General features: G+C 45.8%; 1 protein-coding gene across 1 annotated transcript in view; it reads left to right on the top strand.

Annotated features, from left to right (window-relative positions):
* LOC144503791 (dynein regulatory complex protein 11-like) overlaps positions 1 to 19,888 on the top strand; it is a 531,388-nt gene that overhangs the window by 80,765 nt on the left and 430,735 nt on the right. The window contains exon 5 of the mRNA XM_078228677.1: positions 13,658 to 13,729. Coding sequence (XP_078084803.1) covers positions 13,658 to 13,729 — 72 coding nt within the window. The remainder of the gene's footprint in view (positions 1 to 13,657; positions 13,730 to 19,888) is intronic.

The raw sequence follows: 19,888 nt of genomic DNA, 5'->3' as shown, positions 1-19,888 counted from the left end.
CAAATAACAGTGTACCCAGCACTGATCCCTGAGGCACACTGCTGGTCACAGGCCTCCAGTTGGAAAAACAACCCTCTACAACCACTCTTTGCCTTCTGTCATCAAGCCAATTTTGTATATAATCAAGATGGAGAGTGAAATAGTTGATTCAGAGACTAGGGTGCTGAATCTTAACAAAGGAAACTATGAAGATATGAGGTGTGAGTTGGCCTTGATAGATTGGGGAGAGTTACTTAAAGTGATGACAGTGAATAGGCAATGGGAAACATTCAAGGGCGGCATGGTAGCACAGTGGTTAGCACTGCTGCTTCACAGCTCCAGGGACCTGGGTTCGATTCCTGGCTTGGGTAACTTTCTGTGTGGAGTTTGCACATTCTCCTCGTGCCTGCGTGGGTTTCTTCCGGGTGCTCCAGTTTCCTCCCACAGTCCAAAGATGTGCGGGTTAGGTTGATTGGCCATGCTAAAAAATTGTCCCTTCGTGTCCTGAGATGCAATGGTTAGAGAGATTAGTGGGTAAATATGTGGGGATATGGGGGTAGGGCCTGGGTGGGATTGTGGTCGGTGCAGACTCGATGGGCCAAATGGCCTCTTTCTGCACTGTAGGGTTTCTATGATTCTATGACATGGAGGAACTGCAATAACTGTTTATTCCTGTCTGGCACAAAAGCAAAATGGGTAAGAGGGCCAATCCATGACTTTCAAAGGAAATTAGAGATAGTATCTGATCGAAGGAAGAAGCGTACAGATTGGCCAAGGAAAATAATAGGTGTGAGGATTGGGAGCAGTTTAGAATTCAGCAAAGGGGGAACCAAGGGATTGATTAAGAAGGGGAAAATACAGTACGAAAGTAAGCTTGCAGGGAACATAAAGAGGTAGGTAAAGAGAAAGAATCAGTGAAGACAAATGTAGGTCCCCTACAGACAGAAACGGGGGAATGTATAATAGGGGACAAAGAAATGGCTGAGCAACTGAATACATACTTTGGTTCTGTCTCCACAAAAGAGGACACAAATCAGATACCAGAAATGTTGGAGAATGCAAGATTTAGTGAGGGGGAAGAACTGTGGGTGATCAATATTAGTAGAGAAATGGTGCTGGGAAAATTGATGGGATTGAAGGCGGATAAATCCCCAGGGCCTGATAATCTACATACCAGAGTACTTAAGGAAGTGGCTCTAGAAATAGTGGATGCATTGGTGATCATCTTTCAAGATTCTATGGACACTGGAACAGTCCTTGCAGCTTGGGGGATAGCAAATGTCACTCCAATATTCAAAAAGGGAGGTAGAGAGAAAACAGGGAATTATAGACCAGTCAGTCTAACATCGGTAGTGGGGAAAATTCTTGAATCCATTATCGCGAGCATTTAGAAAGCAGTGGCAGGATCTGACAGAGAATGGATGGATTTATGAAGGGGAAATCATGCTTGACAAATCTGTTGGAATATTTTGAAGATGTAACTAGTGGAGTCGACAAAGGGGAGTCAGTCGATGTGGTATATTTGGACTTTCAGAAAGCGATTGACAAAGTCCTGTACAAGAGATTATCGTGCAAGATTAAAGCGCATGGGATTGGGGGAAGTGTATTGAAATGGATAGAAAACTGGTTGGCAGAGAGGAAACAAAGAGTCAGAATTAATGGGACCATTTCAAATTGGCAGGCAGTAAATGGTGGGATGCCACAGGGATCAGTGCTGGGACCCCAGCTATTCACAATATATATTCATGATTTGGATGAGGAATCAAAATGTAACATCTCAAAGTTTTCAGATGATACCAAGTTGGGTGGGAGGGTGAACTGCAATGAGGGTGCAGAGATCCTTCAGAATGATCTGAACAGGTTGGGTGAGTGGGCAAATCAATGGCAGATGCAGTATAATTTGGATAAATGTGAGGTTATTCACTGTGGAAGCAAAAACAAGAAGGCAGATTACTATCTGAATGAATGTAAATTGGGAGGGGGGAGTGTGCAGCGGGACCTGGGTGCCCTTGTGCACCAGTCGCTAAAGGTTAACATGCAGGTGCAACAGGCGGTAAAGAAGGGAATGTTGGCCTTCATTGCGAGAGGTTTCGAGTACAGGAGTAGGGACGTGTTGTTGCAATTATACAGTGCCTTGGTGAGGCCACACATAGAGAATTGTGTGCAGTTTTGGTCTCCTTTTCTGAGGAAGGATGTTTTTGCTCTCGGAGTGCAGCGAAGGTTTACCAGGCTGATTCCGGGGTTGGCAGGACTGATGTATGAAGGGAGGTTAGGATTGTTGTCATTGGAGTTCAGACGAATGAGGGGGGGGGGGGGAATCTCATAGAAACTTATAAAATTCTAACAGGACTCGACAGGGTAAATGCAAGTAGGATGTTCCTGATGGTGGGAGTGTTCAGAACCAAGGGTCACGGTCTTGAGAATTCAGGGTAGACCATTTAGGATGGAGATGAGGAGACATTTCTTCACCCAAAGAGTGGTGAACCTGAGGAATTCATTACCATAGGAAGTAGGTGATGCCAAAATATTGAATGTATTCAGGAGGTGGCTAGATGTAGCACTTGGGGTGAATGGGATCAAAAGCTATGGGAAGAAAGCAGGATTAGGCCATTGAGTTGAATGATTAGCCATGATTGTGATGAATGGCGGAGGAGGCTGAAGGGCCAAATGTTTTTTCTTAGGGTAATGATCGGCAGAGGCTTGAAAGATTGATGGACCAGCTACTGGGCCCGATTTTACCATTTGGAGCCTAAGAGCGGGATCTGAGCGTAACACAGATCCGTGCCTGGAATCCTCTTTCCAGCGCGCCCATGCGCGTTTTGCCGGCTCCGGCCCGATCCGCGCTGTGGGCGGGGCTTAGCACTGGCGGACCGATCGGAGCTCTGAACTGCGCATCTGCAGTTCGAAAAAAATCTGACAGAGCGCGCCCGGGCGCAAAAGAAAAAAAAGCAGAAAGAGCGGCTCTCTGACGGTCATAGGGATAGGACCTATAAAATGTGAAGGTGAGAAAGTCTGTACGGAACCGGAAGAAATAGCAGAGGTGCTCAATGAATACTTTACCTCGGTATTCACAGTGGAAAAAGATCTGGGTGATTGTACTACAGGATTGCGGCGGACTGAGAAGATTGAGTTTGTCGACATCAAGAAAGAACAAAGAACAATACAGCACAGGAACAGGCCCTTCGGCCCTCCAAGCCCGTGCCGCTCCCTGGTCCAAACTAGACCATTCTTTTGTATCCCTCCATTCCCACTCCGTTCATATGGCTATCTAGGTAAGTCTTAAACGTTCCCAGTGTGTCCGCCTCCACCACCTTGCCTGGCAGCGCATTCCAGGCCCCCACCACCCTCTGTGTAAAATATGTCCATCTGATATCTGTGTTAAACCTCCCCCCCTTCACCTTGAACCTGTGACCCCTCGTGAACGTCACCAACGACCCGGGGAAAAGCTTCCCACCGTTCACCCTATCTATGCCTTTCATAATTTTATACACCTCTATTAAGTCTCCCCTCATCCTCCGTCTTTCCAGGTAGAACAACCCCAGTTTACCCAATCTCTCCTCATAACTAAGCCCCTCCATACCAGGCAACATCCTGGTAAACCTCCTCTGTACTCTCTCCAAAGCCTCCACGTCCTTCTGGTAGTGTGGCGACCAGAACTGGACGCAGTATTCCAAATGCGGCCGAACCAACGTTCTATACATCTGCAACATCAGACCCCAACTTTTATACTCTATGCCCCGTCCTATAAAGGCAAGCATGCCATATGCCTTCTTCACCACCTTTTCCACCTGTGACGTCACCTTCAAGGATCTGTGGACTTGCACACCCAGGTCCCTCTGCGTATCTATACCCTTTATGGTTCTGCCATTTATCGTATAGCTCCTCCCTACATTATTTCTACCAAAATGCATCACTTCGCATTTATCAGGATTGAACTCCATCTGCCATTTCTTTGCCCAAATTTCCAGCCTATCTATATCCTTCTGTAGCTTCTGACAATGCTCCTCACTATCTGCAAGTCCTGCCAATTTTGTGTCGTCCGCAAACTTACTGATCACCCCAGTTACACCTTCTTCCAGATCGTTTATATAAATCACAAACAGCAGAGGTCCCAATACAGAGCCCTGCGGAACACCACTAGTCACAGGCCTCCAGCCGGAAAAAGACCCTTCCACTACCACCCTCTGTCTTCTGTGACCAAGCCAGTTCTCCACCCATCGAGCCACCTCACCCTTTATCCCATGAGATCCAACCTCATCCACATCCAAGAGGATGTGTCGGAAATTTTGAATAGCATCAAGATCGATAAGTCACCGGGACCGGATGGGATGTACCCCAGCTTACTGTGGGAGGCAAGGGAAGAGATTGCAGAGCCTCTGGCGATGATCTTTGCGTCGTCGATGGAGACGGAGAGGTTCCGGAGGATTGCGGATGTGTTTCCTATATTCAAGAAAGGGAATAGGGTTAGCCCAGGAAATTACCGACCGGTGAGTCTAACCTCAGTGGTTGGTAAGTTGATGGAGAAGATCCTGAGGGACAGGATTTATGAACATTTAGAGAAGTTTAGTATGCTCAAAAGTAGTCAGCATGGCTTTGTCAAAGGCAAATCGTGCCTTACGAGCCTGGTGGAGTTCTTTGAAATTGTGATGAAACACATTGACAAAGGAAAAGCGGTAGATGTGGTTTACATGGACTTCAGCAAGGCGTTCGATAAGGTCCCCCATGCAAGACTTCTCGAGAAAGTGGGAGGGCATGGGATCCAAGGGGCTGTTGCCTTGTGGATCCAGAACTGGCTTGCCTGCAGAAGGCAGAGAGTGGTTGTAGATGGGTCTTTTTCTGAATGGAGGTCGGTCACCAGTGGAGTGCCCCAGGGATTTGTTCTGGGACCCTTGCTGTTTGTCATTTTCATAAATGACCTGGATGAGGAATTGGAGGAATGGTTTGGTAAGTTTGCTGACGACACTAAGGTTGGTGGTGTTGTGGATAGTTTGGAGGGATGTCAGAAGCTGCCGCGTGACTTAGATAGGATGCAAGACTGGGCGGAGAAGTGGCAGATGGACTTCAACCTGGATAAATGGGTAGTGGTCCATTTTGGCAGGTCAAATGGGATGAAGGAGTATAATATCAAGGGTAAGACTCTTAGCAGTGTAGAGGATCAGAAGGACCTTGGAGTCCGGGTCCATAGGACTCTTAAATCGGCCTCGCAGGTAGAGGAGGTGGTTAAGAAGGCATATGGTGTGCAGGCCTTCATCAATCGAGGAATTGAGTTTAGGAGTGGGGAGATAATGATGCAGCTTTATAAGACCCTCGTCAGGCCCCACTTAGAGTACTGTGCTCAGTTCTGGTCGCCTCATTACAGGAGGGATGTGGAAATTATTGAAAGGGTGCAGAGAAGATTTGCAAGGATGTTGCCTGGATTGGTTGGCATGCCTTATGGGGATGTTGAGGGAGCTTGGTCTTTTCTCCTTGGAGAGACGAAGGATGAGAGGTGACCTGATAGAGGTGTACAAGATGTTGAGAGGTAGAGATCTGGTGGATTCTCAGAGGCTTTTTCCCAGGGCTGAAATGGCTGCTACGAGAGGACACAGGTTTAAGGTGCTGGGGAGTAGGTACAGAGGAGATGTAAGGGGTAAGTTTTCCACTGAGAGGGTGGTGGTGAGTGGAATTGGCTGCCATCGTGGTGGTGGAGGCAAACTCGATAGGGTCTTTTAAGAGACTTCTGGATGAGTACATGGAACTTAATAGGATTGAGGGTTATAGGTAAGCCTATATATAAGCCTAGGTAAGTAGGGACATGACCGGCGCAACTTGTGGGCTGAAGGGCCTGTTTGTGCTGTAGTTTTTCTATGTTCTATGTTCATCCCCTGATCGGGGAGGGAGGGGGGATGGTGGTGGGAGGAGGAGGGGGGTGGGACCCAGGTCATCCTCTGATCCGGCGGGAGGGTGGGTGGGAGGAGGGGTGGGGGGGAGGTGGCAGGAGGAGGGGGGTGGGACCCAGGTCATCCTCTGATCGGGGGCAGGAGGGGGACCCAGGTCATTCTCTGATCGGGGGGTGGAGCGGGTGTGAAGTATCATCCCCTGGGGGGGGGGGGGGGTGTGACGTCTCATCCTCTGTGGGGGGTGGGAGGGGAGGGGGTGCGACCGACCATCCCCTCGGGGGGTTCCCGCTGAACTTTAAAAAAAACAACTTTCTTAGGCACACAGCCAGCATTCAGACACACCTGTAAGGCTTTGTTTTCCAAGAGGGTGGCATTACAGAGAGTAGCATTTTCTTTAAAACATTGTAAAATGCAGATACAGTTTGAGAACAATATTCTGTTACATCAGTCGTAAAAAAGTGATTTTAAAAAGTCCCCCTCCCCAAATGCTGCACATTTATACATAGTAGCAGAAGTTTCAGAGTCCAACATTTTATACTTCATTATTTTACAATTGCATAGTAAAAGAAGCAAAGAGGAACAGACAATAGTCAAAACTACTTGTTGGGTCTCCACAGGTAAGCTCCTTCAATGAGACCAATTGGTGGAACTGATATTAGAACCATAGAACCATAGAAAATTACAGCTCAGAAACAGGCCTTTTGGCCCTTCTTGTCTGTGCCGAACCATTTTTTGCCTAGTCCCACTGACCTGCACTTGGACCATATCCCTCCACACCGCTCTGAACCCGTCCAAGTTTTTCTTAAATGTTAAAAGTGACCCCGCATTTACCACTTTATCCGGCAGCTCATTCCACACTCCCACCACTCTCTGCGTGAAGAAGCCCCCCCTAATATTCCCTTTAAACTTTTCTCCTTTCACCCTTAACCCATGCCCTCTGGTTTTTTTCTCCCCTAGCCTCAGCGGAAAAAGCCTGCTTGCATTCACTCTATCTATACCCATCAAAATCTTATACACCTCTATCAAATCTCCCCTCAATCTTCTACGCTCCAGGGAATAAAGTCCCAACCTATTCAATCTCTCTCTGTAACTCAGCTTCTCAAGTCCCGGCAACATCCTTGTGAACCTTCTGTGCACTCTTTCAACCTTATTTACATCCTTCCTGTAACTAGGTGACCAAAACTGTACACAATACTCCAAATTCGGCCTCACCAATGCCTTATATAACCTTACCATAACACTCCAACTTTTATACTCGATACTCCGATTTATAAAGGCCAATGTACCAAAGGCACTCTTTACGACTCTATCCACCTGTGACGTCACTTTTAGGGAATTCTGAACCTGTATTCCCAGATCCCTCTGTTCAACTGCACTCTTCAGAGTCCTACCATTTACCCTGTACGTTCTACTTTGGTTTGTCCTTCCAATGTGCAATATCTCACACTTGTCTGCGTTAAATTCCATTTGCCATTTTTCAGCCCATTTTTCCAGTTGGTCCAAATCCCTCTGCAAGCTTTGAAAACCTTCCTCACTGTCCACTACACCTCCAATCTTTGTATCATCAGCAAACTTGCTGATCCAATTGACCACATTATCATCCAGATCATTGATATCGATGACAAACAACAATGGACCCAACACCGATCCCTGCGGCACACCACTAGTCACAGGCCTCCACTCAGAGAAGCAATCCTCTACAACCACTCTCTGGCTTCTTCCATTGAGCCAGTGTCTAATCCAATTTACTACCTCCCCATGTATACCTAGCGACTGAACCTTCCTAACTAACCTCCCATGAGGTCCCATTCAGTTTCATTATTATTCACAACTGCTGCTGGTCATACAGGAAGTAGTGGTCTCAATGCAAGTGTCTGCTGGATGGAACATATTGTTACATCATTACCTGTTGCCTTGTTGTAAAACTTGGGCTGCAAACGGGGAAAGAGCTATTGATTTGTTCCATGACATCCATAAGGTCTGTACTCATGTCCTGGGGAGGAATCAATGAATCATCTGTCTGCGAGCTGAAGTCCACCTTACAGGTTTGACCATTTTCAGCAAGCTGAAAGGGAGCAGTTGGAGAAACCGAAGCAACTCCATTCAGCTTCGATTCTGTTAATGGCTCTTCCAGGAGTTTTCGCAGTCGGCACAACTATGACTCCAGTTGTCATAGAAATCATAGAAACTCTACAGTACAGAAAGAGGCTGTTTGGCCCATCGAGTCTGCACCGACCACAATCCCACCCAGGCCCTACCCCCATATCCCTACATATTTTACCCACTAATCCCTCTAATCTACATATCTCAGGACACTAAGGGGCAATTTAAGCATGGCCAATCAACCTAACCCGCACATCTTTGGAATGTGGGAGGAAACCGGAGTACCTGGAGGAAACCCACGCAGACACGAGGAGAATGTGCAAACTCCACACAGACAGTGACCTAAGCCGGGAATCGAACCCAGGTCCCTGGAGCTGTGAAGCAGCAGTGCTAACCACTGTGCTACTGTGTTGTGGTCCTCCAATATCTGCATTCTGGCCTCCAGTCGTCCCTTGTGTTGCCGTAGGAGGTTAGCCTCAGCCAGGAGCTCAGCATCATGATAGTTCTGCTGGTTTGCTGAGAAGGTTGGTGACGGCAGGGGTTTTATATCTCTCAGGGTCAGAAGACCTGTGTGCCTCAGAAAGTTGTTTATTTCAAAGTTCAGCGGGAACCCTCTCTCCCCCCGCCCCCCCCCCGTTGCAGTCTCTGACCCCGCTCTTCGGAGGCTGCAGCAGCGACTTCGGACTTTTATTCTTCAGGTAGATAACAGCGCGGACGCCGATCGGGCCAGAAGACGGTAAAGTGGGGTTTCATGGTAGAGTTGGGTGCGGTTCATTAAATCGGTGGACCGCCCGATTCGGGCGCGCGCCGGACCCGCGCCCGCGCCCGAATCGGGTGTCACTAAAATCGCGATCTGCTAGGAATCGGGTGCGGATCGCGGTTTAGGCCCGACGCCCAACTTTACCGTGATTTCACGCCCGAAAACGGGCGTCAAGGTTTGGCAAATTCGGGCCCACTGTGTTATACTTTTCTTTGTTCTTTATGATGCGAACATCACTGTGGGGAGGCGATAGAGTGGTAATGCCGCTCGACAATTAATCCAGAAACTCAGCTAATGTTCTGGCGACCTGGGTTCAAATCCCGCCATGGCAGATGGTGGAATTTGAATTCAATAAAAAAAATGTCTGGAATTAAGAATCTATTGCTGACCATGAAACGATTGTCGAAAAAACCCATCTGGTTCACTAATGCCCTTTAGGGAAGGAAATCTCCCATCCTTACCTGGTCTGGCCGACATGTAACTCCAGAGCCATAGCAATGTGTTTGACTCTCAACCACCCTCTGAACAAGGGCAACTAGGGATAGGCAATAAATGCTGATTAGCTAGCAACGCCCATGTCCCAGAAATAAAAAAACTAAAAAAGTTAAGGGTGGGAAAAGGCAATTTGTCTGATTGAAGTTCCATCCACTAGTTCCTTTACTCTTCTATCATAGCATGCAACTGTTGTTTGGACTTGTGCTGGATGAAAGCTCCCGGGAAGTCTGTTGTTATAACTCAGCAAGGTGGTGAATGACAGTCCAAAGATGTGCAGGTTAGGTTGATTGGCCATGCTAAATTAACCCTCGTGTCAGGGGGATTACCAGGGTAAATCTTTGGGGTTACGGGAATAGGGCCTGGGTGGGATTGTGGTCGGTGCAGACTCGCTGGATCGAATGGCTTCCTTCTGTACTGTAGAGATTCTATGATTCTATAGCGCTCGAGCCTAATCTTTGTACATTTACATGTTTTTAGTTATGCAGACACATATTGAGCAACTTCATTCTAGCCACCACAGATTCAGCCTGCTTTTATTCATAGGAATGTTGGTAAATCCCAGTTTAATCCCACTACTTGACAACAACTACACACCCAGTTAACAATTAACAAATATACATACGCTCGACAATTTAGGCAGGATTAGGCAGGAATTGGTGGATGTTGATTGGGAGAGGATGTTCGAGGGTAAGTCCGCGTCTGGCATGTGGGAGTCTTTTAAGGAACTATTGATAAGGCTGCAGGATAGGCATGTGCCTGTAAAAAGGAAAGATAGGATTCGAGAGCCGTGGATAACCAGGGAAATTGAGGATCTGATTAAAATGAAAAGGGAGGCGTACGTTAAGTCCAGGCAACAGAAAACAGATGGAGCTCTGGAGGAATACAGAGAGAGTAGGAAAGAACTCAAATGGGGAGTTAGAAGGGCAAAAAGTGGTCACGAGATGTTCTTGGCAGGCAGGATTAAGGAGAATCCTAAGGCATTCTATTCATACGTTAGGAACAAAAGAGTTGTCAGGGAGAAAATCGGACCTCTCAGGGACAAAGGAGGGGAATTATGCTTAGAACCCAAGGGAATAGGGGAGATCCTAAATGAATACTTTGCATCGGTATTCACGAAGGAGAGGGGCGTGTTAACCGGGAGTGTCTCGGAGGGAGGTGTTGACCCGTTAGAGAAAATCTCCATTACAAGAGAGGAAGTGTTAGGTTTTTTTAGGGAACATTAAAACTGACAAAGCCCCAGGGCCTGATGGCATCTATCCTCGACTGCTCAGGGAGACGAGAGATGAAATTGCTGGGCCTCTGACGGAAATCTTTGTCGCTTCTTTGGACACGGGTGAGGTCCCTGAGGATTGGAGGATAGCGAATGTGGTCCCGTTGTTTAAGAAGGGTAGCAGGGATAACCCAGGAAATTATAGGCCGGTGAGCTTGACGTCCGTGGTAGGGAAGTTGTTGGAGAGGATTCTTAGAGACAGGATGTATGTGCATTTAGAACGGAACAATCTCATTAGTGACAGACAACATGGTTTTGTAAGAGGGAGGTCATGCCTTACAAATTTGGTGGAGTTTTTTGAGGAAGTAACAAAAACGGTTGATGAAGGAAGGGCCGTGGATGTCGTCTATATGGATTTCAGTAAGGCATTTGACAAAGTCCCACATGGCAGGTTGGTTAAGAAGGTTAAGGCTCATGGTATACAAGGAGAAGTGGCTAGATGGGTGGAGAACTGGCTTGGCCATAGGAGACAGAGGGTAGTGGTCGAAGGGTCTTTTTCCGGCTGGAGGTCTGTGACCAGTGGTGTTCCGCGGGGCTCTGTACTGGGACCTCTGCTATTTGTGATATATATATAAATGATTTGGAAGAAGGTGTAACTGGTGTAATCAGCAAGTTTGCGGATGACACGAAGATGGCTGGACTTGCGGATAGCGAAGAGCATTGTCGGGCAATACAGCAGGATATCGATAGGCTGGAAAATTGGGCGGAGAGGTGGCAGATGGAGTTTAATCCGGATAAATGCGAAGTGATGCATTTTGGAAGAAATAATGTAGGGAGGAGTTATACAATAAATGGCAGAGTCATCAGGAGTATAGAAACACAGAGGGACCTAGGTGTGCAAGTCCACAAATCCTTGAAGGTGGCAACACAGGTGGAGAAGGTGGTGAAGAAGGCATATGGTATGCTTGCCTTTATAGGACGGGGTATAGAGTATAAAAGCTGGAGTCTGATGCTGCAGCTGTATAGAACGCTGGTTAGGCCACATTTGGAGTACTGCGTCCAGTTCTGGTCGCCACACTCCCAGAAGGACGTGGAGGCGTTAGAGAGAGTGCAGAGAAGGTTTACCAGGATGTTGCCTGGTATGGAGGGTCTTAGCTATGAGGAGAGATTGGGTAAACTGGGGTTGTTCTCCCTGGAAAGACGGAGAATGAGGGGAGATCTAATAGAGGTGTACAAGATTATGAAGGGGATAGATAGGGTGAACGGTGGGAAGCTTTTTCCCAGATCAGAAGTGACGTTCACGAGGGGTCACGGGCTCAAGGTGAGAGGGGCGAAGTATAACTCAGATATTAGAGGGATGTTTTTTACACAGAGGGTGGTGGGGGCCTGGAATGCGCTGCCAAGTAGGGTGGTGGAGGCAGGCACGCTGACATCGTTTAAGACTTACCTGGATAATCACATGAGCAGCCTAGGAATGGAGGGATACAAACGATTGGTCTAGTTGGACCAAGGAGTGGCACAGGCTTGGAGGGCCGAAGGGCCTGTTTCCTGTGCTGTACTGTTCTTTGTTCTTTGTACGCCTTTCCTTTTGAATGCACACAAGCTGCATGTTGATGAAGTGGATTCCCTTGTGGTTTACAAGTACATTGGGTTGATCTGTTGGTGCATAGATTGTCACATATGCAGTCAGTAGCACCTTGAATCTGTGGAAGCCTACCAGATAGGCAAATTTGAGGCCCCACTCATTCTGACTCGTATCACCATTGGTGACATTGGCAAAATGCCAGCACCTTCAATGTCGCTTTCCCTGCCCAGTGTCTCACTCTGCAAGAAAATAGTAAAATTCCACCCCAGGTGTTGCAACGTGTACAGCGCGTTCTTACCCAAGCAACAGTGTTAAATGTTAAAAGTGTTAACAGTGTTAAAGGGAATGGCTGGGATTTTCTGGTCTCGCCATGGCAGGACCTGGCGGCACGGTAGCACAGTGGTTAGCAGGGCGGCACGGTAGCACAGTGGTTAGCATTGCTGCTTCACAGCTCCAGGGTCTCGGGTTCGATTCCCGGCTCGGGTCACTGTCTGTGTGGAGTTTGCACATTCTCCTCGTGTCTGCGTGGGTTTCCTCCGGGTGCTCCGGTTTCCTCCCACAGTCCAAAGATGTACGGGTTAGGTTGATTGGCCAGGTTAAAAATTGCCCCTTAGAGTCCTGGGATGTGTAGGTTAGAGGGATTAGCGGGTAAATATGTGGGGGTAGGGCCTGGGTGGGATTGTGGTCGGTGCAGACTCGATGGGCCGAATGGCCTCCTTCTGCACTGTAGGGTTTCTATGATTCTATGATTCTAGGACCTACTGCAAGCAATGGAGCAGGCCATCCAAAAGTCCATTGATTTTCAGCAGAACCAGAAGATCCTGGTGGCGGGCGGAAACAGGAAATCCCAGCCACTCTAGTTCCACTAGTTAGTGAGCAAGTAACTTGATGACACAAAATCAAAATTAAAAGAACAAAGGACAGGTTAAAAATGTCTTAAGTGATGGTTCTGCTCTCAACTGCTTCTTTTTGAAAGAGAAACAAGACACCTTTTAAATTAGGAAGTAGGAGAATCAACATCACTGAACATTCGACCTGGTCTGAAAGGAGAACGTGCTATTAATTTCAGGAATTATGGTGAATGAGGGGAAAAACTGTTAATCTCCTCAGCAAGAACCAAAATGGGTGTGCTGCCTCAGATCTGAGACAATGTAAACATTACGTACATTATGATAATTTTGTTGAAATTAATGTCATCCCCATCTAATGCAAATTGCAGATCTTTGTATATTTTTGTAATTTGTAATATTTGGGTTTATTATCCTGGAAAATTGGGACTGGATCCCTCAAGTTTGAGCAATAAATTAAATCAATATGGGTTAAGTAAAACACTTCCATTTGTATGTCACTACCTTATGTTGAACAAATCTATAGCACAGATCATAGTTTGGTAGAAGTTTTGTTTCTCAGCAAGAATTTTCAGTTAGCAGAATGTCACTAATGTAGAACAATAAAATGTAAGTTTACTTTGCGTATCTTTAGAATATGCATTTATCTTTTATGCAGGAATTTAAATATTTAAAAGGTTACACTCAGCCAGATCTGATATGATCAGATTTGTATTTTTATAATGTGAGAAAATCACCTTAAAAATCTTACCTTTTCTGCACAGAAGCTAATCACAGTAGCTGCATTTGGTTTTGCAGATTTGGCGTGGATATTCTCAAAGGAAACTTACCAAGAAGGAACGGGCTGAAGAAATGATATTTCTTGAAATGGTGAGTCCAAGTGATGCAATTAGAAGATAGCCATTGTCAAGCTAGATGAACTGTTAGTCAGCTGATTAACTGTGCAGTGATTTGGTCGAAGAGGAAGATTAAGGCCTGTAACTTCTGGTGCAGTGGCAGTTAAATTGCCACCCCTCTCATAGTTGCTTACCTTGAAATCCAGCCACTTCTATCTGGCCTGACCTTCCAATTCAGGCTGGACGATGTCTGTGCAGTGCAGCGAGTTCTTGAGGCTGACAGTCAAGAGCAACTAAGTCAAAGGAAAGTTAGCCACAATCCCTTTTACAACACTAGCTGCTATAAAGCTGGTAAGTTTGAAGTCCAGCCATTTTGACAAGCCAGGGAGAAGGAAAGTGTATAAAGTAAGTGGGTAGGATTTGAGGCAGGGGGTGGGGCGATTTGGGTTGGATCTAGGATCGGGGTGGAGTTGGGTGGGTGAGGATGATTGAGGGTCTGGTGCAGTAATAACTCAGAAGCTAGAAATGGTTTTAATTCTTCTGTCTTTTTCTGGGTAACTATTACTGTAATTTGGAACTATCCTAAATTTGCGATTTAAATTGTATTTTTGGATGGATCTCAGTGCAGGGCAATTGCCAAAAGGAAGTTTGAACTGCCCAGGCAATTGCAATCTTTAGCTTGGAAAATTTGAAGAGGTTCCCCAGTGCACCCCCCCCAGATGCACTGACACGGAGCTTGGAAGTTATATCCCTTAGGTCACCCCCACCCCCACCCCACACACGTCTCCTCCGCTATTTCTCACTTTTAACTACTGATGTTTTTAACTGGACTAAAGTCAATATTAGCAATGTATTGCTGTATGGATATAATTTTAATGGCACAATTTAACTGCACCATGTGAACATAGAAACATAGAAACATAGAACAGTACAGCATAGGGTGACTATCTGTGTGGAGTTTGCACGTTCTCCCCGTGTCTGCGTGGGTTTCCTCCAGGTGCTCCGGTTTCCTCCCACAGTCCAAAGATGTGCGGATTAGGTTGATTGACCATGTTAAATTACCCCTTAGTGTCAGGGGGATTAACAGGGTAAATACTTGGGGTTATGGAGATAGGGGCTGGGTGGAATTGTGGTCGGGGAAGGCTCAATGGGCCAAATGGCCTCCTTCTGCATTGTAGGGATTCTATGACGATCACATTCAAAATTTAAGAACAATCACCATTGCAATAAACATTACACAATGACTGACGCTAATAAAATAATCATATTTAAAAATTAAGAGCAACAACTGTCTTACAAAAACCATCACACAACAATTACAACAACAAGTTATTTGAGGGTCAAAATTTCCATGTACTGTTGTAAGTAACAAGCATTGCATTGTACTCAACTTCACAATTAAATTGCTACAGCCTCAAGTCTTGTTTGCATGCCTGCCCAGCTGACCAATATTTCAACAAAGGGGCTAGATAGAGATCTAGTGACTTGGTGCTCAGTTCATATGAGAGCCAGATGTCTTTCCTGGCCCATAATAGACCACTTAATCAGTTTTAATCAGTTTTAGTTTGCTGAATGATCTCTCCATAGTTGCCACTGTAACTGGTATGGTGAAAGACTATTATAACGACTACCAAGTTTGGGAAGACTGATGTTGATGTTACATACGCGAGTGTCTCAAAACTCCAGAGAATAACTTGAAACACTAGTTCTTTGTGGTGTATATTTGTTTGGAATAATTTGAGGAACAGATACAGTTAGGATATTGCAAAAAGAAAATTGGCAGAGAGTCAGAACTTTGTTTCATTAAGAACATCCAGAAAAGATCCGAAGTAGAAGAAAAAACATTATGGGACCTCACACTTTGAATATGAGAAGGTTTTGGAAAATCAACAACAGGATTAAAGATTAAAGGTCAAATAAGAAAAAAAAGGGGAAGCTCGTTGTGTGATTTTGAAAGGGGGAATTTTTCTGATCAGAGAAGGGTAAGATTCCAGACAATATCTGGCACGTTTGAAAAGGAGGAATGCTTTGCTGTATGACTGGGACTTTTGAAAAAAAAACAAAAAGTCGATGATCTCCAGGGTAAAAAGGGGAGGACTGGGAAGACAGTAAAAAAAATATACTGTGCAGTCTCGAGTCACTTATGCTTGCAAGATAAATGGTTGGTCAATTAGGATCCATGGGTCCTTTCACTTCATGGGTCCTTTCAATGAAGAAAATGAATCATGGAGTTACTGTGCAGAGGTCTCCAGTACTTTGTATAAGGGAATAAAATTGTAAGCGAGTTGCTCGTAGCAGTTTTTCTTAGTACAATAGGAAGTAAAACCTTCAATTTGCTCTGGAACTTCATTCATCCAGCAAAGCTAGAAGCCAAAACCTATGATGACTTGACAAAGATCCTTGAAGAGCATTACTCTCCAAAGCCATTGATCATTGCAAAATGGTTAAGATTCCACTGATGGAATCGAGTGGAAAGTGAAAGCATTGCTCAGTTTGTGGTAACCTTAAAAAGTCTGGCATTGTTTGTTTGATGAGTTATTAGAAGGTATTCTTCAAAATCGTCTAGTTTGTGGTTTCAAAATGAGGCCATCCAAATAAGATTGCTTACTGTACATGATTTGACTTAAAACAGTAGTAGAAATCACAGTATTGATGGAACAGGCTGCTAAAGACGTTTCGCAGTTTAGTGCAGGAGTGATGACCCACAAGTTAGGGACTGCCCATAAGAAGTTAAAACAACAACAAGCATGTCACAGATGTGCCAAAATGGGACATTCAGCAAGTGAATGCTGGAGCTATGATAATAAATGCGGGAATTGTGGCAAAATGGGTCACATTGCAAAAGCTTTTATGGTCAGACCAGCTTTACCTGAGAAGAATATTCAGACGAAGATTCTGGGTACCTTCAAGGAAAAAAACAAGTTGCATTCTACAAAAACAATTTAAAACATGGAAGAAAAGAATTACAACTGTGGCACGCCGGCACAGTGATTAGCACTGCTGCCTCACAGCTCCAGGGACCCAGGCTGAATTCCAGCCTTGGATGACTGTCTGTGTGGGGTTTGCATAGAGGGTGGTGGGCGAGTGTAATCGGCTGCCGTCAGTGGTGGTGGAGGCAAACTCAGTAGGGTTTTTTAAGAGACTCCTGGATGTGTCCATGGGGCTTAATAGGACGGAGGGTTATAGGTAGGTCTAAAAGGTTGAGATATGTTCGGCACAACTTGTGGGGCCGAAGGGCCTGTTTTGTGCTGTAGTTTTTCTATGTTTCTAAACCGGAGCACCTGGAGGAAACCCACGCAGACACGAGGAGAATGTGCAAACTCCTCACAGACAGTGACCCAAGCCGGGAATCGAACCCAGGTCCATTCAAATAATAATGTCTTCCTATTATTGCTACCACATTTATCCACAATGTACTGCATCTGACATCGTGACTTTTAAGGGTCTTGACAAATACATGAATAGGATGGGAGTGGAGGGATATGGTCCCCAGAAGGGAAGAGGGTTTTAGTTCAGTCGGGCAGCATGGTCAGTGCAGGCTTGGAGGGCCGAAGGGCCTGTTCTGTGCTGTAATTTTCTTTGTTCTTTGCCATGCAGATGCCCACTCACTCAGCCTGTCCAAATCATGCTGAAGCTTCTCTGCATCCTCTTCACAGTTCACCCTCCCACCCAACTTTGTATCATCTGCAAATTTGGGGATAATACATTCAGTTCCCACTTCCAAATCATTAATATAAAATGTGAACAGTTAGGGTCCTTGCACAGATCCCTGCAGAACCCGACTAGTCACTGACTGCCAATCAGAAAAAGATCCATGTCTGTCAACTCTTTGCCTCCTATCTGCTAACCAGCTTTCTATCCGTCTCAAGATATTACCTGCAATCCCATGCGACTTAATTTTACATAGTTGTCTGTTATATGAGACCTTGTTGAAAGCCTTCTGAAAGTCTAAATAAACCACATCCACTGGTTCTCCTCGGTCAACTCTATTAGTTACATCCTCAAAGAATTCCAATAGATTCTTCAAGCATGATTTCCCTTTTGTAAATCCATGCTGACTTTGTCTGATTATACCACTGCCTTCCAAATGCCGAGTTATGAAATCCTTGATAATGCACTCCAGCAACTTCCCCAGTACCAACGTTATGCTCACCAATCTATAGTTCCCTGTTTTCTCTCCACCTTCCTTTTTGAATAGCGGGCATTAGCTATCCTCCAATCTGCAGGAACTATTCCAGAGTCCAAAGAATTTTGGAAAATAACCACCAATGGATCTACTATTTCCAGGGCCACTTCGTGAACTACTCTGGGATGAAGATTATCAGGACCTGGAGATCTATTCACCTTCAATCCCATCAAATTTCCCAAAACCATTCCTCTTCCAATGCTGATTTCCTTCAGCTCCTCATTAAAACATGATGAACTAGTTTGGTGGTACCATGCTGACCAACTGTTGTCATTTCCAAATTAATTCTCTGAATCATCTCCAGAAGTGCTGACTTCTTTAATGCCTAGTGTTGTGAATACTACTCCGAAAGATATATTTGAATCTGAGTTGCCTGATGATTGTGTCTTTGCTATTATACCACATGAGAATGATGCAAAAGTCGCTCCAGCAGAAGTGTCCAGTAGTTCTAAATTTTACTTCTAGGGTGAACATAGAAAAAATACAGCACAAACAGGCCCTTCGGCCCACAAGTTGCGCCGGTCATGTCCCTACCTACCTAGGCTTATATATAGGCTTACCTATAACCCTCAATCCTATTTAGTTCCATGTATTCATCCAGAAGTCTCTTAAAAGACCCTATCGGGTTTGCCTCCACCACCACTGACGGCAGCCAATTCCACTCACCCACCACCCTCACAGTGAAAAACTTACTCCTTACATCTCCTCTGTACCTACTCCCCAGCACCTTAAACCTGTGTCCTCTCGTAGCAGCCATTTCAGCCCTGGGAAAAAGCCTCCGAGAATCCACCCGATCTATACCTCTCAACATCTTGTACACCTCTATCAGGTCACCTCTCATCCTTCGTCTCTCCAAGGAGAAAAGACCGAGCTCCCTCAATCTATCCTCATAAGGCATGCCAACCAATCCAGGCAACATCTTTGTAAATCTTCTCTGCACCCTTTCAATAATTTCCACATCCCTCCTGTAATGAGGCGACCAGAACTGAGCACAGTACTCCAAGTGGGGTCTGACGAGGGTCTTATAAAGCTGCATCATTATCTCCCCACTCCTAAACTCAATCCCTCGATTGATGAAGGCCAGCACACCATACGCCTTCTTAACCACCTCCTCTACCTGCAAGGCCGATTTAAGAGTCCTATGGACCCGGACCCCAAGGTCCTTCTGATCCTCTACACTGCTAAGAGTCTTACCCTTGATATTATACTCCTTTATCCCATTTGACCTGCCAAAATGGACCACTACACATTTATCCGGGTTGAAGTCCATCTGCCACTTCTCCGCCCAGTCTTGCATCCTATCTATGATACACTGCAGCTTCTGACATCCCTCCAAACTATCCACAACACCACCAACCTTAGTGTCGTCGGCAAACTTACCAACCCATCCCTCCAATTCCTCATCCAGGTCATTTATGAAAATGACAAACAGCAAGGGTCCCAGAACAGATCCCTGGGGCATTCATAGAATCATAGGAACCCTACAGTGCAGAAGGAGGCCATTCGGCCCATCGAGTCTGCACCGACCACAATCCCACCCAGGCCCTACCCCCACATATTTACACGCCAATCCCTCTAACCGACACATCCCAGGACTCTAAGGGGCAATTTTTTTTTTAACCTGGCCAATCAACCTAACCCGCACATCTTTGGAATGTGGGAGGAAACCGGAGCACCCGGAGGAAACCCACGCAGACACGAGGAGAATGTGCAAACTCCACACAGACAGTGACCCGAGCCGGGAATCAAACCCAGGACCCTGGAGCTATGAAGCAGCAGTGCTAACCACTGTGCTACCGTGCCGCCCTTTCCACTGGTGACCGACCTCCATTCAGAAAAAGACCCATCTACAACCACTCTCTGCCTCCTTTGGGCAAACACAGTAAGAAGTTTAACAACACCAGGTTAAAGTCCAACAGGTTTATTTGGTAGCAAAAGCCACACAAGCTTTCGAAGCTCTAAGCCCCTTCTTCAGGTGAGTGGGAATTCTGTTCACAAACAGAGTTT

The sequence above is a fragment of the Mustelus asterias genome, chromosome 14 (genome assembly GCF_964213995.1).
Source record: "Mustelus asterias chromosome 14, sMusAst1.hap1.1, whole genome shotgun sequence".
NCBI classification, from domain to species: Eukaryota; Metazoa; Chordata; class Chondrichthyes; order Carcharhiniformes; family Triakidae; genus Mustelus; species Mustelus asterias.
This window is presented reverse-complemented; position numbering and strand designations above follow the sequence as displayed.